At 39.0% G+C, this 24,062-nt stretch overlaps 1 protein-coding gene across 2 annotated transcripts in view; it reads right to left on the minus strand.

Moving 5' to 3' along the window:
- PPP3CA (protein phosphatase 3 catalytic subunit alpha) overlaps positions 1 to 24,062 on the minus strand; it is a 202,103-nt gene that overhangs the window by 13,306 nt on the left and 164,735 nt on the right. For both annotated transcript variants that reach the window (XM_042807999.1, XM_042807998.1), the window contains exons 7-10: positions 21,299 to 21,376; positions 19,388 to 19,482; positions 9,984 to 10,109; positions 7,250 to 7,324 (exon numbers count right to left, since the gene is read on the minus strand). In XM_042807999.1, coding sequence (XP_042663933.1) covers positions 7,250 to 7,324; positions 9,984 to 10,109; positions 19,388 to 19,482; positions 21,299 to 21,376 — 374 coding nt within the window. The remainder of the gene's footprint in view (positions 1 to 7,249; positions 7,325 to 9,983; positions 10,110 to 19,387; positions 19,483 to 21,298; positions 21,377 to 24,062) is intronic.

Consider the following 24,062-nt stretch of genomic DNA (forward strand, 5'->3'; position numbering starts at 1 on the left):
TCTTCACTGCTCCAGAATTCAAGGACAAAAATGGCTCTTCTTCCAGGCACTGTCACCTTTCCTACTGCAGATTTCTCAATTACAGTGAAACTCATAACAGTTTGAGACTACCACTGGAAATGCAAATGTAGCTTCATGATACTTATTAGATGACTAGGTGGCCTGGCTGATACCCTGGCATTTTAGAAGAGGTGATAAGGAGGTACATTTTTTTTTTTTTTTCCCTGTGCTTGAATTTAAAAAGAAATGGCCATCCTTTGCAAAAAACTTTCAAAATTGAAAATAAACTCAACTCACAGATCCTAGAGCTGTTCAAAAGAAAGCTAAGTAACCACAGGAACAAATACCACAGATGATGACATAAAAACTCAGGATGACTCTCACTGCAATTTTTAACGTCATGGTCAAGATCAAGCTTAACCCCAAACAGTGCAAGGGGTTTGTTTGATAAATGGGGAGCTTGACAGCCACACGGAGAGAATCCTGCAGAGCTGCTTGCCAGGTCGTGTGCCCCTGACCAGCCCGGGTACCAAGGGGTCCACGTGAGCCACCTCGTACGCGCCCACAGCCATCCCAGCCTGCGTGCTCGAATGTCAGTAACCGTACGCATTGGTACCGGGGTACGTTCGCATGTCGGCTGAGGAGTGTGTACTAGGTGGCTTACAATCATGTGTGCTACTTTCGCATGCATCCACCTTTTGGGGCAGGTATCCACGCATTATTGCCAGCCGTTTCTAAGTGTCCCTGTAGAGTGTCAAAATTATGAGCCTGTATCTTGAAGTTCAAACCGAAAGAAACTATGGGCAGAATGAGGGTTTTCAAATCTCTCACATGCAAAGATAAAAATAGAAAGAAAAAGATACAAAAAATATAACAATAAAAAAAAGATATAAAGTCTTAGGCATAAATGTCTAATTATAGACAATAAAGAGTGGGAGAAATAGCTGTAATTAATCTGTAACTGAATTAAACATATTTGTAGCAGCTTAATGAAAAATTTAAATTAAACAGCAATGATTCAGCCTGATTCTTCAGGAAATAGAGGGGGTACATTCCTGCCTCAGTTACTACGATTTCACCAAATTGTACTCTCAAGATACACAAGACACGGGTTTTAGCCTTTTTTATCCTGAAAGCACTTAAATACAATTTGTCTTTTTTTTTTTTTTTTTCCTCCTCCAAATGCCACTGTAACTACTTGCTTAATACAAACCCATACAGTTCTAGTAGATCATATATTTGACCTTTTTCAGTCACTGTTTAACTTCAAGAAGAGTTGAGAACTGGAAATATAATTTATGACCAAAGTGAAATACAATGCCCTACATTTAAATATAAAATAAGAATGGAAAAACCACAACAGGCTCAAAGGGAGTATTTTGTTTCTCATCAATACACATAAAAGGTCACTAAAAAACACACTTAAAAGATTTTGGTCTCCGCTGAATTTCTTAATTTGTAACAGATCTGTGAAATTGACTTAAAATATTCTATGTGTACTGAATATTAGTAATTATTTTCTTTATCCTATCTGTTTTTTTTTTAAATACTGTTAAATAATGCACTTGATATTCACAACGTTTTATTGTCCTCTTAGCTGTGACTGAATACCACTAACCTGACACATTATTTGTATTCCCTAACAAATACATTATCTTAGACTCACATTTCAAGTGTGAATACTCCAGTTTAGTATTCTGAAATTCACTATTAATGCAAATCCTTATAAATTACTTCAGGTACGCTTAAGTATACACTGATGTGAGAGTAATTGGGTCATAACCTGAGAACTGGCTATGGGTAAAAGGGCTAATTTTAGCCTTTGCAAACATTGCTTGATATCCTTTTTAAGTTTTTACTTTTCTTTCAACATTAAAAAAAATCATTAATACAGCCAAGTCTAAAATTGTGTGGAAAAATTATTTGGGAGGTAGAATAAATGCTTTGAATCTTACTTCAGTATTTTATCACATTCTATTGGATTTCAGATTTGTAGCATCCACAGATCTTGCAAGCTGGATATGTAGGATTTACATGAAATGTAATTTAGACCCTTAGATTAAGAAGTAGAACAATGAAAAAAAGGACTGCAAACTCTGAGGATATTCCAAGATGTAGGATTGAACAGATGGAAAACAATACTGAATAAAAAAGCCAAACCCAAATCTCTCACTGGTATTCTAATATATTATATATTATCTAATTAAGCATTAGGAAAATTAATGAAACTTAAGCCTTCCAACTTATTGAATACCTTTTGTCTGTGCATAAATGGGATCTTCTTATGAATTCCAAAAGGGGGGAAAGAAAAAGATCAGTGATGTTTGTAGAATGAAAATAAAAAATAATACAGAACATTTGACAACATCAATGGAAACGCAATGTTTAAGTAAAGTCTGAAAAACAGAAAAGAAATAAATTAGGCAGGGAACAGCCAGAAGGAAAGAAACAGATTGAGAATGATGGGGGAAAAAAGAAGATAAAACCTTTCCAGTTTAATGCCTTGTTAGCAGGTTTTGCAGGAAACCAACATGCAGAAGGTCAGCAGAGAAGCTTATCCTTGGTGTTACCACCCCTTGAACACAGACTTTCTCCTACATTATGACAGCTGCTTTGATAAGGCTTAATCACTTCCCCAAAACAGCCCTCCCCCCTGGGGTGTGCCTGCCTGATGATGCCTCTTTTCTTAGAGGAATCAAGCCAATTCTTCCACTTTACTTACGTCTGATATCTGAAAGAATAGTTTACTATCATAGACATGGCTGCTGCTTCTACCAAAATCTGTGCTATCTACCACCCGTGTGCATTTGTTCCAGTGGTCCAGCAGACTATAGTTATCAAACCCAAACACCACCATGGTACAAGGTGTCGCATTTTAAAATCAACTATTTTTGAGAGCAAGACAAGTGCAGCACTTGGTGCCCGGGCACAACTGCACCATAATGCGTGTTTTAGGGGCACGGGTTATCTAGTGAACGCTGCTAGGTTGGTCCAGAGGCAGCGCACACCAATGTGCTGTTGTACATCTTACATGAAAAATGCTTTGGGCATGGAAAGAACCACGCCTGGCCAAAAAATTGAATGGATAAATAGAAGATCACATGAAAATGCCCCTCTGCCACCAACTCACAAAGAGTAGGTATACATTGCAGCCCAACCTTGCTGGTTTAGAGGAAGAACAAACATAAACCAGTTCTTTTCTAGTTAAAAATTAACTTGTTGCAAAGTTCAGACTCTCTCATCTGCCCAGGGAGTATCGTGAACACCCTTATGAAGACACTGGTAAGTAACCGAGATCTAACAACGAGGCCTTTGCTTTTGCCCAGGCTCTGTGTAAGTTGGTGCAGAGCTCACCCTAGGTGTGGTTTATTGCACTGAAGAGCTGTGGCAAATTTCATATGCCACTGTTCACAGCAGACCCAGGTTTTGATTGGCAAGAAACACTTGACTTGGTAATTCTCTTTAGGCTCAGACTACAGCACTGTACTGGGGAAGCTGTGTTCCAGCTGAGGAATAAATGCTGCAGCTAGCACTGTGACAGCGGCTTTTCTGTGAAAAGGCTGTGAGCTACAATGTTGAAGGCAATGAAAAAAATAATGCAGTTAACGTAGGAGTATCTTTATGCCAAATCATGATAGCGATGCATACAAAGCAAGCAGCGCATTTGTGTCGTCTATTACATTACTGCACTCTTAATTAGTGGCTTAGTTTTTTCAATCAAATGCATGAGGCCAAAAATGTTGCTAATTAAAATAAAAGAGGTCTCCGACTATATGCTGGCTAGGTAGAAGTATTTGCAGCTCCTACTGGTAAGTGGTCTGTATGATGCACAAAACACACAGCACATGAGCTAACGTTCATCCAAGACATTTTTTGCTGGTTCAGATTATATTGCAACCACCACAGCAAATAGGAAAGAGAAAGTACAGGAAGAGGAAACTGTCAGAGGTAAGAAAACTTGACCTATCATATCCCCTCGTTTTTAAGGGAGTGACACCAAAAGGCAATACAGGCCAGCAGGGACATACGGAATAAAGGGCACTATGACTGATATTTAGGCTTTCTCTCACTAAACACAGACAGAAACTGCCTACAACAAAATGATCAGATCCTCATGATGTGTTTCCTTAAACAAATTAAAAAAAAAAAAAAGGCAAAAATACCCCTAAAAAACAACAACCAACCCACCAAAAAAAAAAAACCCCAACACCCACACACCCACCCCTCCCGCGCGCAAAAAAAAAAAAAAAAAGCAAACAGCAAAACAAGGTGGGGAGAAAAAAACGGAATACATGCTATTGAGCATCCTGCTCGTGGCTAGATGCAACGTGCATGACTCAGAACCAAAAATAATAATAAAAAAAAAAGGCTCACAAGAACACCATGCAGTGAGGTCAGGCAATACTGATGGGGCTTTGTTTTGAAGGGGGAAGTGAGAGGGGAAGATGGGGCAAGAAAGTGTAAAAGAAAACAACAAATGAATTAAATGAATGATCAGTGCAAACCATAGTGATGGATCATTCTCATTACATGTGGGAACCCAGGTCAGGGCATGTTCAAACTGCAAGGAGAGAAAGTAAATCAGCAGCGAGCCCTGAAAACTACTGATGATATGAAAATGAGTGATGGTTTTAAAGAATCATTCCACCAAACAAAATGCATCTGCTGTTGCAGATATCAGGCATTTCCTTCTGTGGAAAATACTGCTAAAGAAAAATGTCAGTGGGTGAATGGGACTGTACTGCTGCAGTTCTCCAAGGAAGCCGGACAGAAATTGTTGAAAAAGAACAGTGGAATGTTGAACCACTACTAGACTGTTAATGTCCAGCCCTTACAGCAACAGTTTTATGCTGATAATCATTCCAGTCTGTTTCATCAAGAACACAAATGAAATACATCTTGTTTCTCCCCCCAAAGGCAAGGCTCTAAGGAAAAAAAATGAGAGGGAACTCAACTATCTCTGAAAGAGAATTCTCCTTTGTTGTACAGATAATAAATCAGAAGCCACCAGGAAATCATTAAGGATATCAGCCTCTATTTAAATTTAAATCAACCCTCAAATTTACTTTTATGCCCAAATCCTTCAGTCTCTTTTCCATGTGTATGATCCCCACGAGCCCACTGCTTCCAAGCGTGCACCCACAGCAAGCTGCAGCACAAGCGCCACAGATCCCAATTAACAGCTCTAAGGGGATTATCTGGGAAAGCAGACATGAACATGTGCCAGCTCTGGTTTTAGCTACACATGCTAAAGAAGACACCATTTCTAATATCTTCCTTAACATAATGTTTTACACAGAGGATTCATTCATAAAGAAAAAACTGAAAGCAGATTTAGACAACAGTATTAGCATCACAGTACCAGGAATGGTTTAATTATTCCTCATCTGGAAACTTTAACGCTGTTGGATATCGTTATACGGTACACACACATGCGAGCCCAGAGGATTCCAGCCTGCCTCCCTCCTTAGACACCTGCAGTGCTGCAAACTCCACGGCTGGAGGAGTGCTGCGGTGAAACTCCTGGGGAGACTGGGGGAGGGGGGCAGGTTCACCCTCCTCCCCGAAAAAACGCGGTAGATGCAGAGACCTCTTGCAGCTGGAGAGGGCTGCTGCCCCCAAAGACCCCTAACGCCTCAGCATTTCTGACACTGCTTTTGAAAACGTGCTCCTGAACTGTAATTTAGGCACGTGTGTTGCTGACACAGTACAGTTTTAGAAAAGGACTACAGGCATTGGCCTATCTATCCTCAATGGAAGTTTATAGTACAACTTGGCCAATGCTGAATTAATTTAAAAATCCTTCCCATAAAGCTTTTGCCTTGGCATTGCATTCAGTGGGATTTCAGCCTGTGCTTAAGTGCTTTCTTGAGCCAAGGATTTTAAGCACATGGTTTTGTTGCTACTGCATTTAATTTGACACAGTTTTTACTCATTGTATGCCTCCGTACTGTTTCACACGCTGCTTTAATTATACAGTAGCTACTTATTTAAATTTCATGAGAAAAAAATTGGGCATAATGTTCAAACAGGTGTTTTCTTCTCTCCACTGATTACTGGTTTCAATAAATTCAGTCTTTGTCCCAAGTCCTGCAAGATAATTGTTCGCGTCCACACTCTGTGGCAGATGCAGAACAGGGAATTCCATCTGGCTTCTCACAGTAAAATCAAAGCACCACCATCCATATCGTTCTTCTCCATTGCAAAGGAAACATTTGTCAAAACCCATGATCTGGCTTCCTCTTCCAAAGATTACAAGTAAAGACTTTGAGAGAGAAGTTTAATTATTAATTACAACTTCATTAAATATTTGTCTTACTTGAAAGTTCTTCATTCTCCCTGTTCATTCGTCCTACCTACAACATCTTGAGAATATTTAGTAGTACTAGATTTTTCCAGGTTCTTTTAAAATTTTTTAATATTTCTGTTCTTTTCATAGATTTTTTTTTAAACACTGAAATCATTCATAGTAAGATTGCTAGCAACGCATGCGACTTTTTTCAGTTTTGCTCAATTGATAAGGGACATTCTAGAGAGCTGCAATATACTCCTGCACAGCCTAACAGAAAACAATTTCTAATAAAATAAACTGACTTCTAAGAATCCCTAAATGGCAAGATATAAAGTATCATTTACAGTCAAATCAACAGGTACAAGGCAACTTAACACCATATAAACTCCAACCCCAAGGACAACAGAACTGACCATTCCTCTCTCAGCAGAAATATCAGTTCAGAACTTTATCTGTGTTTGCACATTTATTTTTATTGATTCTATTGTTTCTTAAAGCCTTTCAGATACACAACTGCATTAAAAGATTTGACTAATGAAATATTTCAAGTACAAGTCTTCCAAAGTAGCGGTACCAATGTTTTGGAAGGAGCTCTGCAGGAAGATTATTTAATTGTAGGAAGAGCATTTCATTGATATAATGAAACTTGCTGTGGGAATCCCTTGGATCTTACACATGAAATCAATATCTGACCTTTTTGTGACAACACAACCCAGATTTCATGGAGGAAAATAAATTTTTTAACAAAGAGTGAGACCGAGAATAGAGTTAGAACAGGGCAGAAGATCCATTAATTCTTTCCAAAGCATGCAGTAAGCAAATCTGCTGGAGTACAGCACAACAGTTGCCTTCAGTGGCACAGAACTTTGAACTCAGAAAATTGTCCCGGGGTTAGTAAGTCAACTTCTAAAGTAGTTTCAAGGCAAACAATCTCAACCAAGGGCAGGAGGCTCTTACCATCAAACCCATCTTCCTCTGTCCCTAGTTCATCATCTGAGCAGATGTTCAGCACGTTTACCAGCATCTCTGTCACTAAAATGGAAAACAAATGCAAAATGTTGATATTAAGCTTCCCCTGGTCTGTCAGAGAGCAATCTCTAGCTGTAGGAGTGTTAATGAAAATTCAGTACAGAAACAGCACCCACTTTTTAAAAAACATGACCTAGTTTTATGCATGTAGTAATATAAACTTGAAGTGTTTTGTGTAGTTAATAAAAAGTACATCTTTCCATAAAAATTGTTCCAAATATAATGGACACCACAACAAATAGACCTTAAAAAAAATAATGTGTTTACAGTCTCTCTTTTTGCAATTGTCAATGAAGTAAATAACTTGTTTTCTCCTCCTTAATACATTTTTGCATTCACTCAACTTGGACAACAGAACTGACCACTCTCCTCTTGCTGCTACGCTGCAATAGGATTTAATTTCCCCACTAAGCAAATGGAATGACATTCCAACTGAAAAAGTTACAGCGAGAGGGATCACAGAATATTTATTTATTTAGCCAGGTTTTGGACACTGTACTTTCAGTTCAACAATACATTAACCCTTGTAAGATGTCCACAAAGGGGCAGTATCCTTTGAAATCCCAGACAAATAGGCTAGATGATCACTGTAGGTCCCTTCTAGCTAGAACTATTCTATATTCAATAGAAACATCATAATTGGTGAATTCAGAATATATTCAGCTTGCTTACTTCAGAACTTGGGCACGGAAGGGTCAGCCTCAGGCTACCCCTAACCTGATCCCAGCTCTTTCTGGAAAGGCAATAGTGAGACACTAACCAAAGAGCACACAGAGTAAGAACAGCAAAAAAGAAAACCCCAGCAAAAATCACAACCACGGAAAGGTAATTTAGAGATCAAAAAAGACAAAGTTAAAAGGTAAATGTGAAATCATTAGCAGATTGCGTAACACTCCACTACATCTACATCTAGTAAGCATCATTAAAAGGGTTACCAGGCATGTCTAGTCTTGCACTAGCTACACAGGTTGAAACTTAAATTTTTTTAATCAAATGGTTATTAAAATCCTCTTCTCTGACAACTATGGTGGCTTGGAATATTAGAAGGGTGGGACAAAGCTGTATTTTTCCTATATTAGTGAAGGATTTAATAATTCCCTTTGACAGGATTAGTGGAAAGACTTTCCACATTAAGACTGACCAGTGAAACCAACAGCTTCCTACCTTGGTGGGCATTTGAGGAAAAAAAATATCTATAAAAAAAAGAAGAAATAAATAAAATGCTGTGTAGAACATCAACTCTTACATCCATGAGTTTTGTTTTTCAGAGAAAGGGAAAACACTGATTTCAATTCTCAGGGCTCTCAGATTTCCAAGCAACTGGTAAGAGTGAGCACTGGGAAGTCAAGGAGGAAAAAAAAGAATCCCAATAAAAAAGGAGGAGGAGGAGCTTCCACAGTCTCAGAACATCAACAGATCTGACCACGCACCCTGCAGCCCCACACCTGAGGAGGCTACCAATGGAAAGCCTCTGAAAAAATGACCTTACAGGACCTGCAACATGTACGGAGAACTGGCCCATCCTAAAAACTGCCTGGCTGAGTTTATGGCTGAAAAAAAAATGAAAGTGTTTTATCTGCTTCACAAGTGTCTGCAACATGCATCAGTGTGGATTATGTAATGTCTCCATTAGTGGAAACAGCTGTCTATTCTTTGTTAATCCCTATTTCATTGTCTATCTGCTTTGTTCACAGAGACCTCAGGCATCTCACCAGCAGCTTTCCTTGTACAAAAGAGTAGCTGAAAACAAAGCCGGTCATGACTGCAGGTAAGAGCCACAGCTGGCTGTATTTCCAGTTGCCTATTAAGAGAGAATTGTTATTCCAAGCAGCTTTTAAGAGTTTATTACAGTTTTCTGGCAGTAATTGCTGTTGCTGCAATATACTATAATGGATGGATCAAAGCAAGCTTCATCTCAGGCCCTGAATAAAATGACTTGGGGTTTAAGCAGTTTGCATTATGTATTCATTTAATATGTTAGACCAAAGTGTTTTCATGCCTTTTGTGTGCTTGCCATTCATAGCATGAAGTTGTCTTCAGGCAACATCAAGAGCATCATGTTTCAATAAAACATCATTTATGTTCTTTAGAGTCCTCTTGCCAGCAATGAGGCACCGTATGCCCTGGGCAAAGAAGGGGCTGAGGAGCAGGTTTTCCTTCTTCCTGCCATCTCTCTACTCTCTCCAGGAACAGTTTACCAGACTGTGTCTTAGCATCACCAGCTGTGTGTTTGCTGGTGAAAAAGGAACCCATCATCATCTTATCAGATAGGTCAGCTGCGTAAGGATGTAACCATGATGTAGTGAACTCTGTTGTGATGTCCCTTGAGCAGTAAACAATGTCCAAGAGCTTATAAAGGAACAACTAATAAGAATTCTAGTCAGTGAATGCACCTCTGGTCTGCAATGCCATAAAATCTATTCCTGCAGCAGAAATATAATGGCATCGTAGCTTGGTGAGAGTGGAAATTATACAAATGTATGAGAAGTGTGATTAACCATTAACAGTTTCTTGCCCCCCTGAGGCTTATTTCTTCAAATTTGTCCTCGAAAGCAAGTCATCTGTCTTTAAGGTATTCTTGTAATTTCAAATAAACGGGGCCACGTGCACAGTGACTAAGAAACCAATCTGTGCTTTCTATGAACAGAGCCAATTTACCTACCTTTCTCACCCACAAACGGCAAGGACCAGGTAAACACATCCATGAAGTTTGGAAGCCAGTATGGATGAGGGGAGCAGTTGAACTGTCTGATATTCATAACGTTGTTCTCGTATTTCAATACTGCAGCTAGAAGGGAGAGAGGAAAGAAACCAGAGAGACATCAGCCACGTGTGTGTCACTGGCTACCGGACCAGTAATGCCCACAGCACGCCCAGTCTGCAGAGCTGCTCACCAGTGTTCAACCACTTGACCCAGGGGCAGCTCCTGACTGCTAGTTATAATAGGATACAGCCTCCAAAAAGATGCAAGCCATTTCCAGTATGAAAGTGGTGTTATCAGCTCTCCCTGGCACTAAGATGGGTTGGTAAGTGAAATAATAACTCTGAGTAGTCATGAAAGTAGGCTCTGGGATCTGCCATCAGCGGGGAACGAGGCAGAGTATTCACAACCACTCATTTCACACAGTTATCTCTGCCCCTCACAACCATAGTTTGGAGATAACAGAGAAAAGCATTCATCACTTAGAGTTTGAGTATTAGTCAGCCAGTGAACGTTTTTAACATATTTCATTCATATTCTTGTGCAACTTGATACTTTCTTCTTGTGTTATTCAAACTCCAGGCCCACGAGACAATGGTCCCTATAGTATGAATGAATACTAACACAATTTATCTTGCACCATTTAAAATTCGTATCATTCTTGTCAACACACACACAGAGACTACATTTACTAATGGGGAGATACATAGATATTTATGCCATAGACACTTTTTAAAGCACTCTGCCAAGTTCAGTGTTAACTTCTGTTAATGGACCTCGGGTACATATCTGAAACGGGATCCGATTAACCTGGTTTTGCAATATTAATAGAACAAATAAAATCAAAGTATTACAGAGCATATCAGTAAGAAACAGCTATCCATTTCTAGAAAAGACCAGAGCTGTACCCCGTCTCCGTGCAGTCAAAAGTAAGATGAAAGAGGGAAAGGCTGAATGTGACTTGGGTATAACTGAGAGGGTAGAGAGCACAAGCAGGAGAGAAAGGGACCATATCAATTTGGTTAGCAAGGAGCAAAGTAATCGTGTTGCAAATGTGGCAGATGAAATAAAATGAACTTTACAATAAGCCTAGAAAACTACCCTTATTAAAACACATTTTCCAAAGCATGAAGTTTGCCCAATGCTATGCTAACACTATGTTTCACACCAAATCCAGTCTTTCATGCACTTTTTAAATTTTTATAGCAATATGTGGTTATTAGGGTGTTGTAGATTACTCAAACCTCAGGCCATTCATTGAGACTGCCTGGAAGAACACAGAATAGGGATGGGTTCAGCAGCTGTTTGTATCACAGGTCTATTTGTTGGTTTTAAAAGAATGTACTGAGGGAAAGCTTTCAATAATACGGCCTTTCAATAAGAAACATCCAGTGCTGGATTTCTATTGTTGAGTTTATGGGCCAACTGCCTCAGCTTGGGAAACAGTAAAACTAAATCTCATCCCTTCCTTTTTATTATTTTTTTCTCTGTCTTCTTGCAAAGACACATGTAATGTAAAACCTTAATAATGCAGTTACTCAACCTGGTGACAGTATCTCTAACTTAACTAGGGTATATTTTAATTTACAGAATCTGTTTCCTGAAATTCAGTAATTTCTAAGTTGCATAGGCACAGAATACATGTGCTCTCGGATGTGAGCAGAGCCATTTATGAAATAGAAGAGCAAATAGTTCTTTGTTCATGGAGAAAAAGGTAATTTTGAGATGACCACCTAAAACCAAAGAGACAACATACAGCACATACTGGAAGACATGTATGTAAACTACATAAATTGTCTTCAGTTTGCCTTTTTAAGATATGAATTAAGCCACCCTGGTAAGATCTAACAATCTGTGACCTTCAGAATGGTCCTCCTCAGCTTTAGTCAAAGAAAGACGAATCAAGAAAGCAACACGAAAATGATGAAACTGCATGAATCAAAAGTATGTCAGAAATATACCACACCAAAGACAAATAGAGAAGGAGGTATATCATACTTTGTTTTCCCCTTTCCTCCAGCCTTCCCACCTGTGGCTCCCCAGGGATGCACACAGTTCCAGGGGCTGGTTATCACTTAACAGCCAGCAGTGAAGCTGCACGACTGCGCTACAGCACAGTAACATAGGAAATGCAGTGTATTGCACCGCTGGCTGAAGGGGGTGAACAATTTCTTCTGATTATTCATCTCCTTCCATTGACTAAAGTGCATGCCAGTCAAAGAAGAAAGTTTTTTTGATGCACTAGATTATTGCTTCCCACAAAAATTTAAGAGGTTGCTAAACATCATCCATTTTGTGGCCGATGACAGAGTCCAGAGTCACCTGGGAGTTTCTGAAGCCTACTCACTGATAGGCATAGAAAATGACTTGCTAACATTTATGCGAACTTTTGCCAGGCAGACACCCTCCATTTAAATAAACCACATTTGACTCTTGCCCATCCTAGTCTGACAGTTGGCAGCCATTCTGCTGCTCAGTGGAATAGAAATGGCTTAATACTGCTATTAGCAAAAATGAGAAAACTAGCGTCGATGCTCTTAATATTTCCATCACTTTTTGGCTGACATATGGCAGATCGAAATTCATTCTCCTTCTATTACAGTGACACAATTGCATAATAAAAATAAATAGTTTGTGGCTTTACAGAAAAAATGAGTCAAAACCACACAAAAAGGACTGCTTAATGGTTGTGAAGATTCATTTAGAAGGACTAAAACTTCAAATTCATCATCTTAGTGAGCTGAGGTAGTTATCCTTCCCACTATTTCTTCAATTTATCCATTAAGTCTACTTCTAAATTATGTGAAAGTTGAATAAATCTCTTTTACAAGGAACTTTTAAAACTGGCCTCTAAAACAGCCTGAACCATAAGCAGAACATTTGGGCAACCTAACAGATTAAATATAAATTGCTTAAGTTGGGTTTGGTTTTTTTGTTTGTTTGTTTTGTTTTGTTTGTTTTTTTAAGGAAGATAATTTATTTTGTGATTAATGTAAAAAAAATAATCTTCACACCACTTCTTTAATTTATATATCTGAAATCTCACAAAAGCAACTTTCTACAACAGTCTTTTAATAACTATTCTCCTCGGTAAATGACCTGTACCACTCCCCCACAAATGACTTCAGAAGCCACTTGAAGAAAAAGAACACTACACAACAGAGACAGAAGTCTTCTAAAATAACCCTACTCTTAAAAGAATAAAGTAGGGTAGTTACCAGTATCACAAACACTTTTCTGAAATTTTAATTTAAAATCTTTCATTTACAAGCACAATGTAAACTAAGTATTTTTATTAGGTAACTAATGAAGATGGTATTTCAACATTAAACAAACTGGTTCTTTTTATGATTGTGCGGTTCTGACTACTGCTTAGTAGTCTGAAGAAGAAAACTTCACCTGGATCAAGAAAAAAATGCTTCTCAGATAATAGTAGGAGTGTCACTGAGCTATTCTGGCCCCTTGCTTTACTTCAGTCATAGCTCTTCTTTTCCTCTCTGTTGGCTCAGAAAAGGTTTGGGGGGTTTCACCCCTGCTTCATCTTAGTCCACATCAACTTGATCCCTAAGTAGCTACTGGAGACCCCAGATGCCCTGAAAGAGGAGGAATCTTTCGAAGGTTATACGGCTACAGGCCATGTGGTCACTGATGGAGGAGAGAGAAGGAAGTGGGATAGGTTCCTCTGGTTATGAAAACTGTAACTGAGGAAAACCTGACTCTCTCCAACACTTGTTTATTATTCCAGGCTGCAGCCTCTATACTTTTCTTTCCAAACATATACTCAGAGAGATGCTAGCAGATCAAGCCACCAGCCACAGCTTTATCGTGTATAATCACCAACCAGAGCAAGAATCTTATTTTATTATTCTCAACAGCCACACACATTTGAATCTAATTTTGGTACTTGCTGTTGTAAATGAGTTTTAGAAGCTAATGTTTTGTAAAGTGAAGATGTGCAGATATCCCAAATAATATTATACTTCTTTCCAATGCTAGTAAACTGAGATACGGGATGCTGAAATCACATTAGAGCGAAATGAAACACTAACACAGCAGGCAAAGGGCATTCATACTGTTTAGCTTCAAGCATTTAACATAGGTGCCTAAGGCTAAAAATACGGGTGGTGAAAAATGTGCAGGTGAAACCTCTTTCCTTCAGCTAGAAATGGAGACAGCTCTTCTAACCTTCTCAGGGTCAAATACAAGCACCTAGTGACATGTGAGACTCGCTGTGGTATCTCCTTGGTCTCCCTCCGTTAAAGATGAGCCCCGATGGCCCGTCTACCGTGTCATACTTCTCAGATCCGAGTGGATGTCTTGGATCCCTCTGGCATCTCAAATGGCACTTTAAAAGCCTAAATGTTGGGAGGTGGATTTGGGCCTCAAGCAATGTGAACAACATTAAACTGTGTGACCGATAGTTCAAAATTACCCAAAGACATTACATATCCTGCTTCGAGATCTGCTGAATCATTAATCTGCTGAATCAGTAAATTAATTGACAACATTTCCATCAGAGGAGAAAAGTAATGAGCATGGTAGAAATACTAGCCCAGAATGAATTACACAGTTTTAGATAAACAACTTCAAAATAATTTTAGCAAGCAAGTTAACTAATCTTCCTGTATTTTTTTTTTCAGAAAACTCATCCTGCATTTAGAAAATAAATGCAGCGAAAGGTCTCTCAAATTCCTCATACCTAAGAAAGAATTTCAATTTCTGATATAATGCCAAATTAACTACAGCATTAACTGTGCAACTGGGAACACTGCCTTCTCCTCCAGCAGAGTTGCTAAGTAACCACAGCGTTTTCTACCCAAGACAGGTCAGGGATAAAGGTTAGTAAAATGCTTAAGGAGTTTAAACATTATCAAAGGAAAAAATGATTTACTATACAAGGTAATGATGTAAATAATCCAGTAGAGAAGTGAGGTTAATTGCAGTTGGGAAAATCTTTCCTTACAGAATTCTTAAGATTTTTATTTTGTATGTGCAATTGCCTCTTCCAAAGAAACAGCGCAGTAGCGTTCAAGATTTTACTGACAGACTGCAAAAATCACTTCTGGCAACTTCTCTGTGTTGGCAATAAGATGGCCTAGATACCCTGACAGCTCCTCTTTAAAAGCTTTTGTTTCCATGACAGGGCCTCATCACAACAGCAGAGATAAAGCATTAAAGAAAACTGATAGGGAAGACAGACGGTTAAACTGCTTTTTTTTTCTACCAAAGTGCTATTATTTTTCAAAGATCTTCCCTGTCTTCCAGGTATATTACTCTGCCTTTTTTCCAATATGAAAATAACGCTCCTGTTAGATCCATTTGGATCAGGTACATTTCTTACTATGTATCTATGATACACCACATACTGATACTTTATACACACCTCATTGATATATTACTTATCTGATACGTTAACAAGCACACTGATATACAGCTGTTTTTGGTGTTTCTAGTATCCCAAACTCCCCTTCATACTTTCTTTGTTTCTTTCCTTCATCATCTGCTTTTCCTTTCAGCAACACCACATGTACGTTGCAGCATGTTGGAAGAAACATCATGTTATTTTTTTTTGATAACCACCAGAGAACCCAAAGCTATCTCACCAGTATGAAGCCTAATCTTTTAAAAGTGTTCAAAAGATAATAGTCTGTCTTTAGACAGCTAGTTAAAATTGTTCACTCAGCCAAAAAGCATGCACTTCCTGAAGTGACAGCCAGACACTAAAATATGAAGTATTGCCAATGATTTACAAATAAATTGCCTGTCTCTGTTGGCAAATCTTTAATTTGATTTTTTTTCTTGGGGAACAAACAGCATTACAGCAAGCCCTAATTAAGGCATTAAGAAATATTAAATGAGGGAATGAAAGTTTAGACATGGTACAAGGCCAGATGATAATACAATGCAGTAATTTTTGGCACCCTCTTATTCTGTTGCTATAGAGAATTTCTCCTGGTGATGGGCACCCTTGAATCCAGAGGTAAACTTGTACTTACACAACCTTCTCAGAACTTTTTGATCAGTACAGCCTTCCTCCAAGGCCCTGAAGTCACAAGTAACTACCACAATCCAATTAACATTTATCTTCTTGCATGAGGAGTTTTGATCTTCTCCAGAAGGAGTAGTCTTAGAAAATCATCAATGCACTGGTATTTAACAAGTTTTAATAATAAAGTCTCTTTTTTTTTTTTATCCCATTTAATAATATAAATGAGAGCAGAAATGTTTTAGAAAACTATGAAGACACTGAACAGAAGCTCAGAAGTAGCCAAAAAAAAAAAAAAAAAAGCATAAATTTCTCCCCTTTGCCAATGCTCTCCGTTATAATGAATATGGAAGGCATTAACAACAATAATGAAGGAGGATAGTCTTGGAAAGAGAAGGGACACTAGGCCCCTCATATCTGGACAGGTCCCGAGTCTCTGAATCACCCCCTGGAAGCGTACCTCTCTGTCGCCATTAACTACACAGGGAACCCCTGACAGGAGCCTCCTAATTGAAAAACCTAACTTTGGCACCCGAAGTTGTACATGTGTGTGGGCTGGGGTTGTGACATGACCAGCAGCCACATGCTGGATGAATTACACACGCAGACTACATGAGGCAACGGCCAGTAACCAGGATACAGAAAACTCCCTTTGGTGCCAGAATCCAGTGGAGCAAAGCTGAAAGAGATTCCCATGGTGGGTCAATACTGCAAGACAGCCCATGCAGAGGGTCCACAGCAGCATTATTAACAGCAGATAGGCTGAACATGGTCTTGTTTGGGTAGCTTATCTTCAGTTACTCCTGTCAAACCTCCTTTTGCTCTGGGAATGCTACCTCCCTACTGCTCTTTGAGGGCATCTCTGATGCCAGTGGCTGCTCTCCAGCAGGGACTGAATAAGCCCTTGGGTAAAGCTGGCAATGAAGCCCACTCCTTCTGAAGTGCTTTGAAGAAGTACAAGGAAGTACATCTGCTTTAATGGGTATGAGAACTATCAACCTGGCGTAGAAAATAAGCATTCCTAGCCCCTTGCAGCTTTTCAAAAAAACGTATTTATTTTAGATGGAGCCTCTCAGAAATTTAGTTAGGGCGACTTTATTAGCAAAGCGACAACCAGAAGCATACTAAGAATGCATACTAGAAAGGAACACACTTATTAGTAGGAAAGTGACTCCTTTCCCAAGGACTGATAGTAAGCAAAACCCCAAATGATCTGTGAAAATGAATCAGATTCTGCACCAGTGTACAATGAGTCAGCTACAGCAACTGTCCTGTAACACCTCTGGATAAGAAAAGCCTTCCTTCACCCTCCTGAAATCAGTCAGTCAGTCAGAAGCTGTGTTCTTAATTAACTCATCTGCTGCAAATCAAGGAAGCCAACGAGTAGCCGTGCTGTGGACTGATTGAGGATGATGGTGCTTTTCTTTCTTGAACAGGGAGGCAAGCACCCAAATGCTACACAGATGAAGATGCATGAGCAATGCAGCATGAAAAACTATGCATGATGTACTTTAAATGCCAAGAGCCAGCACAATCAGTCACATGAAATAATGCGTCAAAACTTCTAATGAGAGAAAAGGAGGCAGTTAAACCCAACAGAAATTCATTACGAAGCTGCTAAAGGTCAGCCTCTAAATTTACAATAAGTCATAAATTAGAGTGGCACACCGGTGCCAATCTCACACCAATGCTGATTTGCCTGAGCTCACTCAGAGCAGACAGCACCAGCAGTGCACCCAAATTTCAGCTGTGACTGCAGGTAACCAACACCTCTCAGCAGCTGGCCCACAGCCCTTCACCAGAAAAGGCTTTCCACCAGTTTTAAGACCTGCTTGCTACAGCAGAACATCCTGGAACAAGGGAAATGACCTTCTTTTCACCACCCAAACTCTGTGGTTTCAAATTCAAGCTTTTGAATATTATAAGTCATTGCTTTACATTTAACATTTGCCCTCATGACAAAAATCTCACATTGCTCACCCATCGCCACCATGCGCACAGAATTATCCCCGTGCATTAAGAAACAAAAGGTGAACGTTTTCTGTCACCTCGCTTCTACAGACTCGTCATTGGTCTGCCTGCCACCCAAAGCAGCCAACCCGGAGAATAAACACACTTTTCCACCACCAGCAATGATGTTGCCAAGAAAATTAACACGTTCCTTGTTTCATCCTGCACTTTTTGGGTTGCTAGAAGAGTCCCTATATTATTTACTTTTACAGAAGTAGCAACTGACAGCTCTGCTCCCATGCTTTTTGGAGAATACTTTTATTAATTTTTCCACAAGTTAACACACACATTAAGAACACCAAAGTGTACAAACCCCATTATCTAACAGTAAAGTGCTTCCTTGCCTTGCACACAGCTCCTGGCATAACAGTTTTTAAGTTTTAAGTTTTATAATACAAAATGAAGCCGGAAGAAGCTTTCTTTTGCAAGTTTTTTTTTTTTTAAAAAAATAATTAGAACTGCTTAGTTTCTTTGCAGGCAATCATCCAAATTAAAAATGTCTCTTCTCAAGAAAGCTTGATCTCTTTGCAGTGGGGCTACTTTCAAGAATATCATTAAGAAAAAAATTATTTTGTCTTGCTCACAGAGGAACACATATAACTTCAGTTTTGCTCGGAATAGAAGAAAATAAACATTACTGCTCATTTCAAGATATAGGAGGACAGGTTTATTAGAGTGCTTTATTTTTAGAAACATGATTTTTTTTTTTTTTCCAGTTCATTAGAGGAGATTTCAGGGAATGCAGTAAACTAATAAACTCAGAGAAGCTGCAAACACTTGTATTCAGTGGAATCTTTACGGAGTGACCATTGACTGCTTATTTGTGCAGAAACCTTTTTCTTTTGGCTAATGATATTTCATTTCCTACATAATGGCTTTCAAGTCATTAAAAAACCAAAACCATAAAGGAACTCAGACAGTATCTATCCTATGCTTTATCCACTGATAATCTGTCAAAGTTTGTTAGATGGCTAGAGGGTTTGCATATACAATCTCCATTAATTTTACTGGAAAGGAGCAAAGGGACAAATAATTAATTAAATGTAAGACGGCTCTGAACATCTCACCCACAGCATTTCTTAATATTATTCTGTTAGTTAAATAGAGCTGTTCTCTGTTTTGCTTCCTGTGTAACATTTACTTAATCACTTGTAGTCAAAATACAGAAATATCCTAAGGCATATTCGAATCTACAGTTATTTTCAGAGGCATACATCTGCCTGTAAAAAATTTAATTAGATTTGTATTATGCAATAAATGGAATGGGCATGAACTGATACACAGAGAAAAGAGTGAAGAAACCCAATGTAATATATTTGAGTAAAGTGAAGTACAGTCTGCTGTCTAATAACAGGAATTAAATTCTTACCTTTGTTATTGTATACATCTAGATAGTTTGGTGCTGAAAAAATTGTGATTAGTGAAGGGAAGCCTGTTGTTTGGCTTTTCCTGTACATACGATACCTAAAAAGAAAGACAAGATACTAATTATTGCCCACTGTCGTATGCATATTTGTCACTAACCAAATATAGTACAAAAATCCCTAATACGTTACTGCACTGGCTGTTTACAAACGTCAAGACAGAAAAACATGCATGTGTGCTTTTCAAAGGCATGGAAAAAAATATTTCCTGCAGGCTTATTCATTGTATTCATTTGGGATGGCCAGGGAGCCACACCACGCTTGGAAGCTGTGTCTCCATCTGAAATCTAGTGAGCCAGAGGTTGGCCTTGTTGTGAATTCGCTCAGTGCCCGTCCCTGGAGCCAGGTGGTCTCCGTGCCCCTGCACTCCAGGACGTCCCCAGACTCCCCCTCCGTGGGACTGCGGGTGAAGGCGAGCACCAGCACGTGCCTCAGAGGGGTGCGGTACTGCCTGCGGAAAGGGAGCGCACGTCCTCCATCACCCTCCGGCTGCCTGCCCGCTCTGGGCACGCCAGCGACAGCAAGGCCAGGGGAGACGGAAGGTACGAGAAGGGAAGGAAACAGAGGGTCCGATATCTTCAGTGCTATGTTTCACCTCATCCAGTCTATTAGCCAGTTTATTAATGCTTGCAAGTTTTCATTACCTAAAGCCTTACCCAAAATAAAAGGCTTATTGGACCAACACATCATCAATCAAGCATTAGGCCCGCAAGTAACGGGAAGCAAACAAATCAAACAGTACTTGTGTCTTAGTAAGACACAAGTAACAGCAAATACCAATGCAAGAATTCGGCAAACCACCACGATAGTTGCACTGAAACCACTGCATAGTTTCAATGCAATCCCTTCTACAAAATTTTATTTTTTCACCCTTTATTGAAAAGCAATACAATAAAAATTAAATTTCATTACCCTGGGGTATTTCATGCCAGTTATTTTTGGCAGAGTAATAGCCTGCTTTTAATTGCATTGATGTTTTTAAGTATGTGATAATTCAAATCTTCAGAATAGCTTTTTATATGCATATTGAATATTGACCTCATTCCTACAATCTTGCTACTTCATCTTTTATTACTATTCAGGTTGGGTAAAACTTCTACCTCAAATAAACACACTAATAATTTATGCAAGATATGCGAAGCTATTTATTCAGATACCAAACCTTCATTAAAACCTCACAAGTATGGTACATTTCAATGAATAGGTAAGTTGTAATAATTTTTTAAAGTGGCATAAAAAAATTTTATCTTTACACTGGCAATAGTTTCCTGAGGGAACCATCAACACCACCCGGTGCTTGACCTGGATTGTTTTAGCGCACAGTGTCTTAATAAACTCCGTAAATCCATTAATGATACTCCTGCATAAAATCAGTTTTGGCAATTAAGTTCTGCAAGTTCATTTTCCTAATAAAGCATAAAACCAGTAGACCCAGAAGTTTCAGATAGGTGTGAAAGACTTATGACATGACAGCTCTGGCCTTCATGAGCCAAATCACTTCCCAGATGTCATGGCAATCAGTAAGTCAGAAGACTCAGACCCATTTCCAAAACTTCTTTTTCTGACCCGAATTTGTTTTCCATCCCAATAACATTTGGTCATTTTATGCCACTTAAAATCACTGAGGCTAAGTGGGATATAGGAGGATTCATTAAGTCATGTAACTCAGTGACAATCATGTAAAAGACATTCTAATCCCATTGTATGTTTTTATAGCATTAATAAAAAAGTGATAGCTGTTGCAACTTAATTTTAAGTTTTCCAGTTCATTTTCACTCAGTTGTTCTTTCTCTTCTTGCTGTGTTTGACAATGGTAAGCCACTCACTGTTAGTGTCCCCTCTTCATGAACACTTACCCAGCATCCTGAGCTTCATGAGCTCGGAGTATAGATAACAAGTTATTGTGCTGTAGGAATTCACATACAGCAGGGTAACTGTAGGAAAAAAATAAGAGCACCTGTTACGACATTAACAGAAGCACCGCATTTAGCTCTAGCTTTCAAAAAATGTTTCATCCAACATACATCATTCATGAAATCAGCCCCTGCTCTGCAGGCAGATTTCAGTAGAGACAACACCAGCAGCAGCACCTTTTTTAATCCCACCCCTTAACTGCGTGGAGAGGAACACTGGGAAGTTGCAATTCGTTACATAACAACAACCTCCCTTTTGCTTGGCAGAAAGAAATAAATTTATTTTATTATACTTTAAGATTCAATGTACTCTGAAAAAGAAAAATGTGATACAGTGGTTGTTTGCAACAGAAAGCCTCCTTGCACGCTAACTACCGTATGCACAGGCTGCTTATGGGCACCAGATAATAAAGTGATGTGCGGAAAGAGAGGGAGAAAGACAGTAAGAAGAAAGCCAAATCAGTCTCCAAACTGAAGATACTTGATCATCTGAACTTCATCTCCTTGATAAACAAGAATTATCTTTCCCCTTGGCAACTTAAAATGTAAGTTCTGTGACTTCTGAAACCACAAAAATATGCGCATTGAATACATCTTTCCAAGACACGCTCTACTGTATGAGTGAAAACAAAGTCATTAGGTGAAAATGGTGATAGAGGACTCTATCATATTTTTCACTGCACATGGACAGTGTTGCTTTCAATGAGAATGGAGGAGCTCTTTCTTACAAGTTCAGCACCATGAAAACCATTCTTGCTGTTTAAGACACTGAACCTATGGAAATCCCATATAAGAAAAACAAAACATAGCATAATCTAATGCAGTTTTGAGAGCACAAGAGTGAAATATTAGGTTTTCAGAGAGATGCTATTTAAAATTATACCTAAATAAATTTTACAGAACTTAAAATTACTTCATTCTGTTGCTTTCAGAAATAAGTTTTGTTTTTTTCTGTAACGACTGTAATGTTTTCTTTTTGCTTTTAAACCACTGATGACTCTCCATGCCTGTACTGAAGGATAGCAAGCACGATGGCCACCTATCACTACAAGACAGGAAGCAAATCCTTTCTTCTGTCATTAGTAATTTAATACAGAACCCAAGAGAGCCCAACCTTCCTGGCTTCTCCTGTCAAAATCCAACTGTAGCAAGTTCAAAACAGAACAACGAACATGCATGGAAGAGAGTCAAGGAGAAGCCGTGTTGGAATAAAAAAAGACTTCACAGATTTGGCAAAACTCTACCAGACCACTTAAAAACATCTAAGGGCTGGGATAGAGTCTTCATCCAGATGACACATAGAGCTCTTCCCTGTTCTCCCTCTTCGAACCAGTCCTACACAACTTGTGTTGCCTTATTCCTTATTGCTATATTTCCCACCCTTGAAAGCAAGCAGTCGTTCAGCTGACTACTTTATATTTCATGACCTTTCAGCAGGGTGGGAAGCCTGCACCCCTGCAAGGTAGCAGGTGGCCTCAGCCACATCCCTGCAGCCTGGTGACCCTACTCCCAAAAGACACTTCTGAATTTCATGTTGCTCTCTGGCAAGGATGCAGCATGGTATTGGCTCCGTTTTCGCTAGCAGCCTAAAGGAGTTGCATTTAAAACATTAAACCTGGGGAGAAACCAAGTGTAAAACTCACAGAGCAGCTCTGAAATGTCACCTGATGGCTGTAGAAAAAGCAAAATAGACCCTGCATTAACATCCATTCACCAAGTTTATTTTCCACTAGAGATTAAACTCTCCCATAGTTCAAATAATAGAACAGCCAATAAGGTTTAAAGAAGGAAATACAAGGTGCTGGGGAAGACATTAAGGCATCTCCATGATCACTTCTGTGCTGGTTCTGCAGCACGATGGGCTCACAGTGTGCCTGTAAATAACACAAACAAGCTTGCAGAGTCTCTGAATCTCCAAGTGTAACCCACACACAGATATTATGTTACAGGACTGTATGTGTTCTCAAAGACACTGGCAAGAACACACTGTTTTGCAATACCTCAGGGGCAAGATGCAGTCATACAGTAACACTGCTATGCAAAATACTTAAGTAAAAACCGTTGCTAACCATAATGAGCAAGTTAAAAGAATAATAATAGTAAAGTCTCAATTAAACATTATACAAAAGACCTGCTGCCCCAGCCATGATCTCATGGACCACCTTCAAGGCTCCCATGCAATCATTTAACAGCCCCATCATTTTCTAACTTCATGCATGAGAGCGAGATGAAAATTCATGAAAAAAAAAATAAATCCAAAATCTAATGCATCATCTTCCTTCAGTTTATCCAAAAGAAAGACTAGTGCTTGCTTCCAACCTTCCTGGATATTTTGAAGCTGAAATGTCATTTGCAGCTACAGGCTACAAACCCAATCGAATGGTGTATTGCTGGTTTTGGATTTGACCCGCCTAACATATATTCTCAGTTGCAGGTTTGGTATTTGGAATTGTCTAAAAAGATTGCCGCTATAAAATAATTTAAATTCCCAAATTACGTGGGGTATCGTTTTGGCAACTGCAGTAATCTCAAATGCTGACAGGCTGCCATTCAAACCACTGGCAAATAAGAACTAATTTGCATACATTTCTTTTTATAATTAATTGTGACTAAATGTAGACTTATGGTACATTTTGTTTAGAAATTTTTACATTAACTCCTGAAAACTGGGGTCTATAATGAAAAATCTGATAGACGGTTGATTATG

The sequence above is a fragment of the Tyto alba genome, unplaced genomic scaffold (genome assembly GCF_018691265.1).
Source record: "Tyto alba isolate M040663 unplaced genomic scaffold, T.alba_DEE_v4.0 Super-Scaffold_6, whole genome shotgun sequence".
Classification (NCBI taxonomy): Eukaryota; Metazoa; Chordata; class Aves; order Strigiformes; family Tytonidae; genus Tyto; species Tyto alba.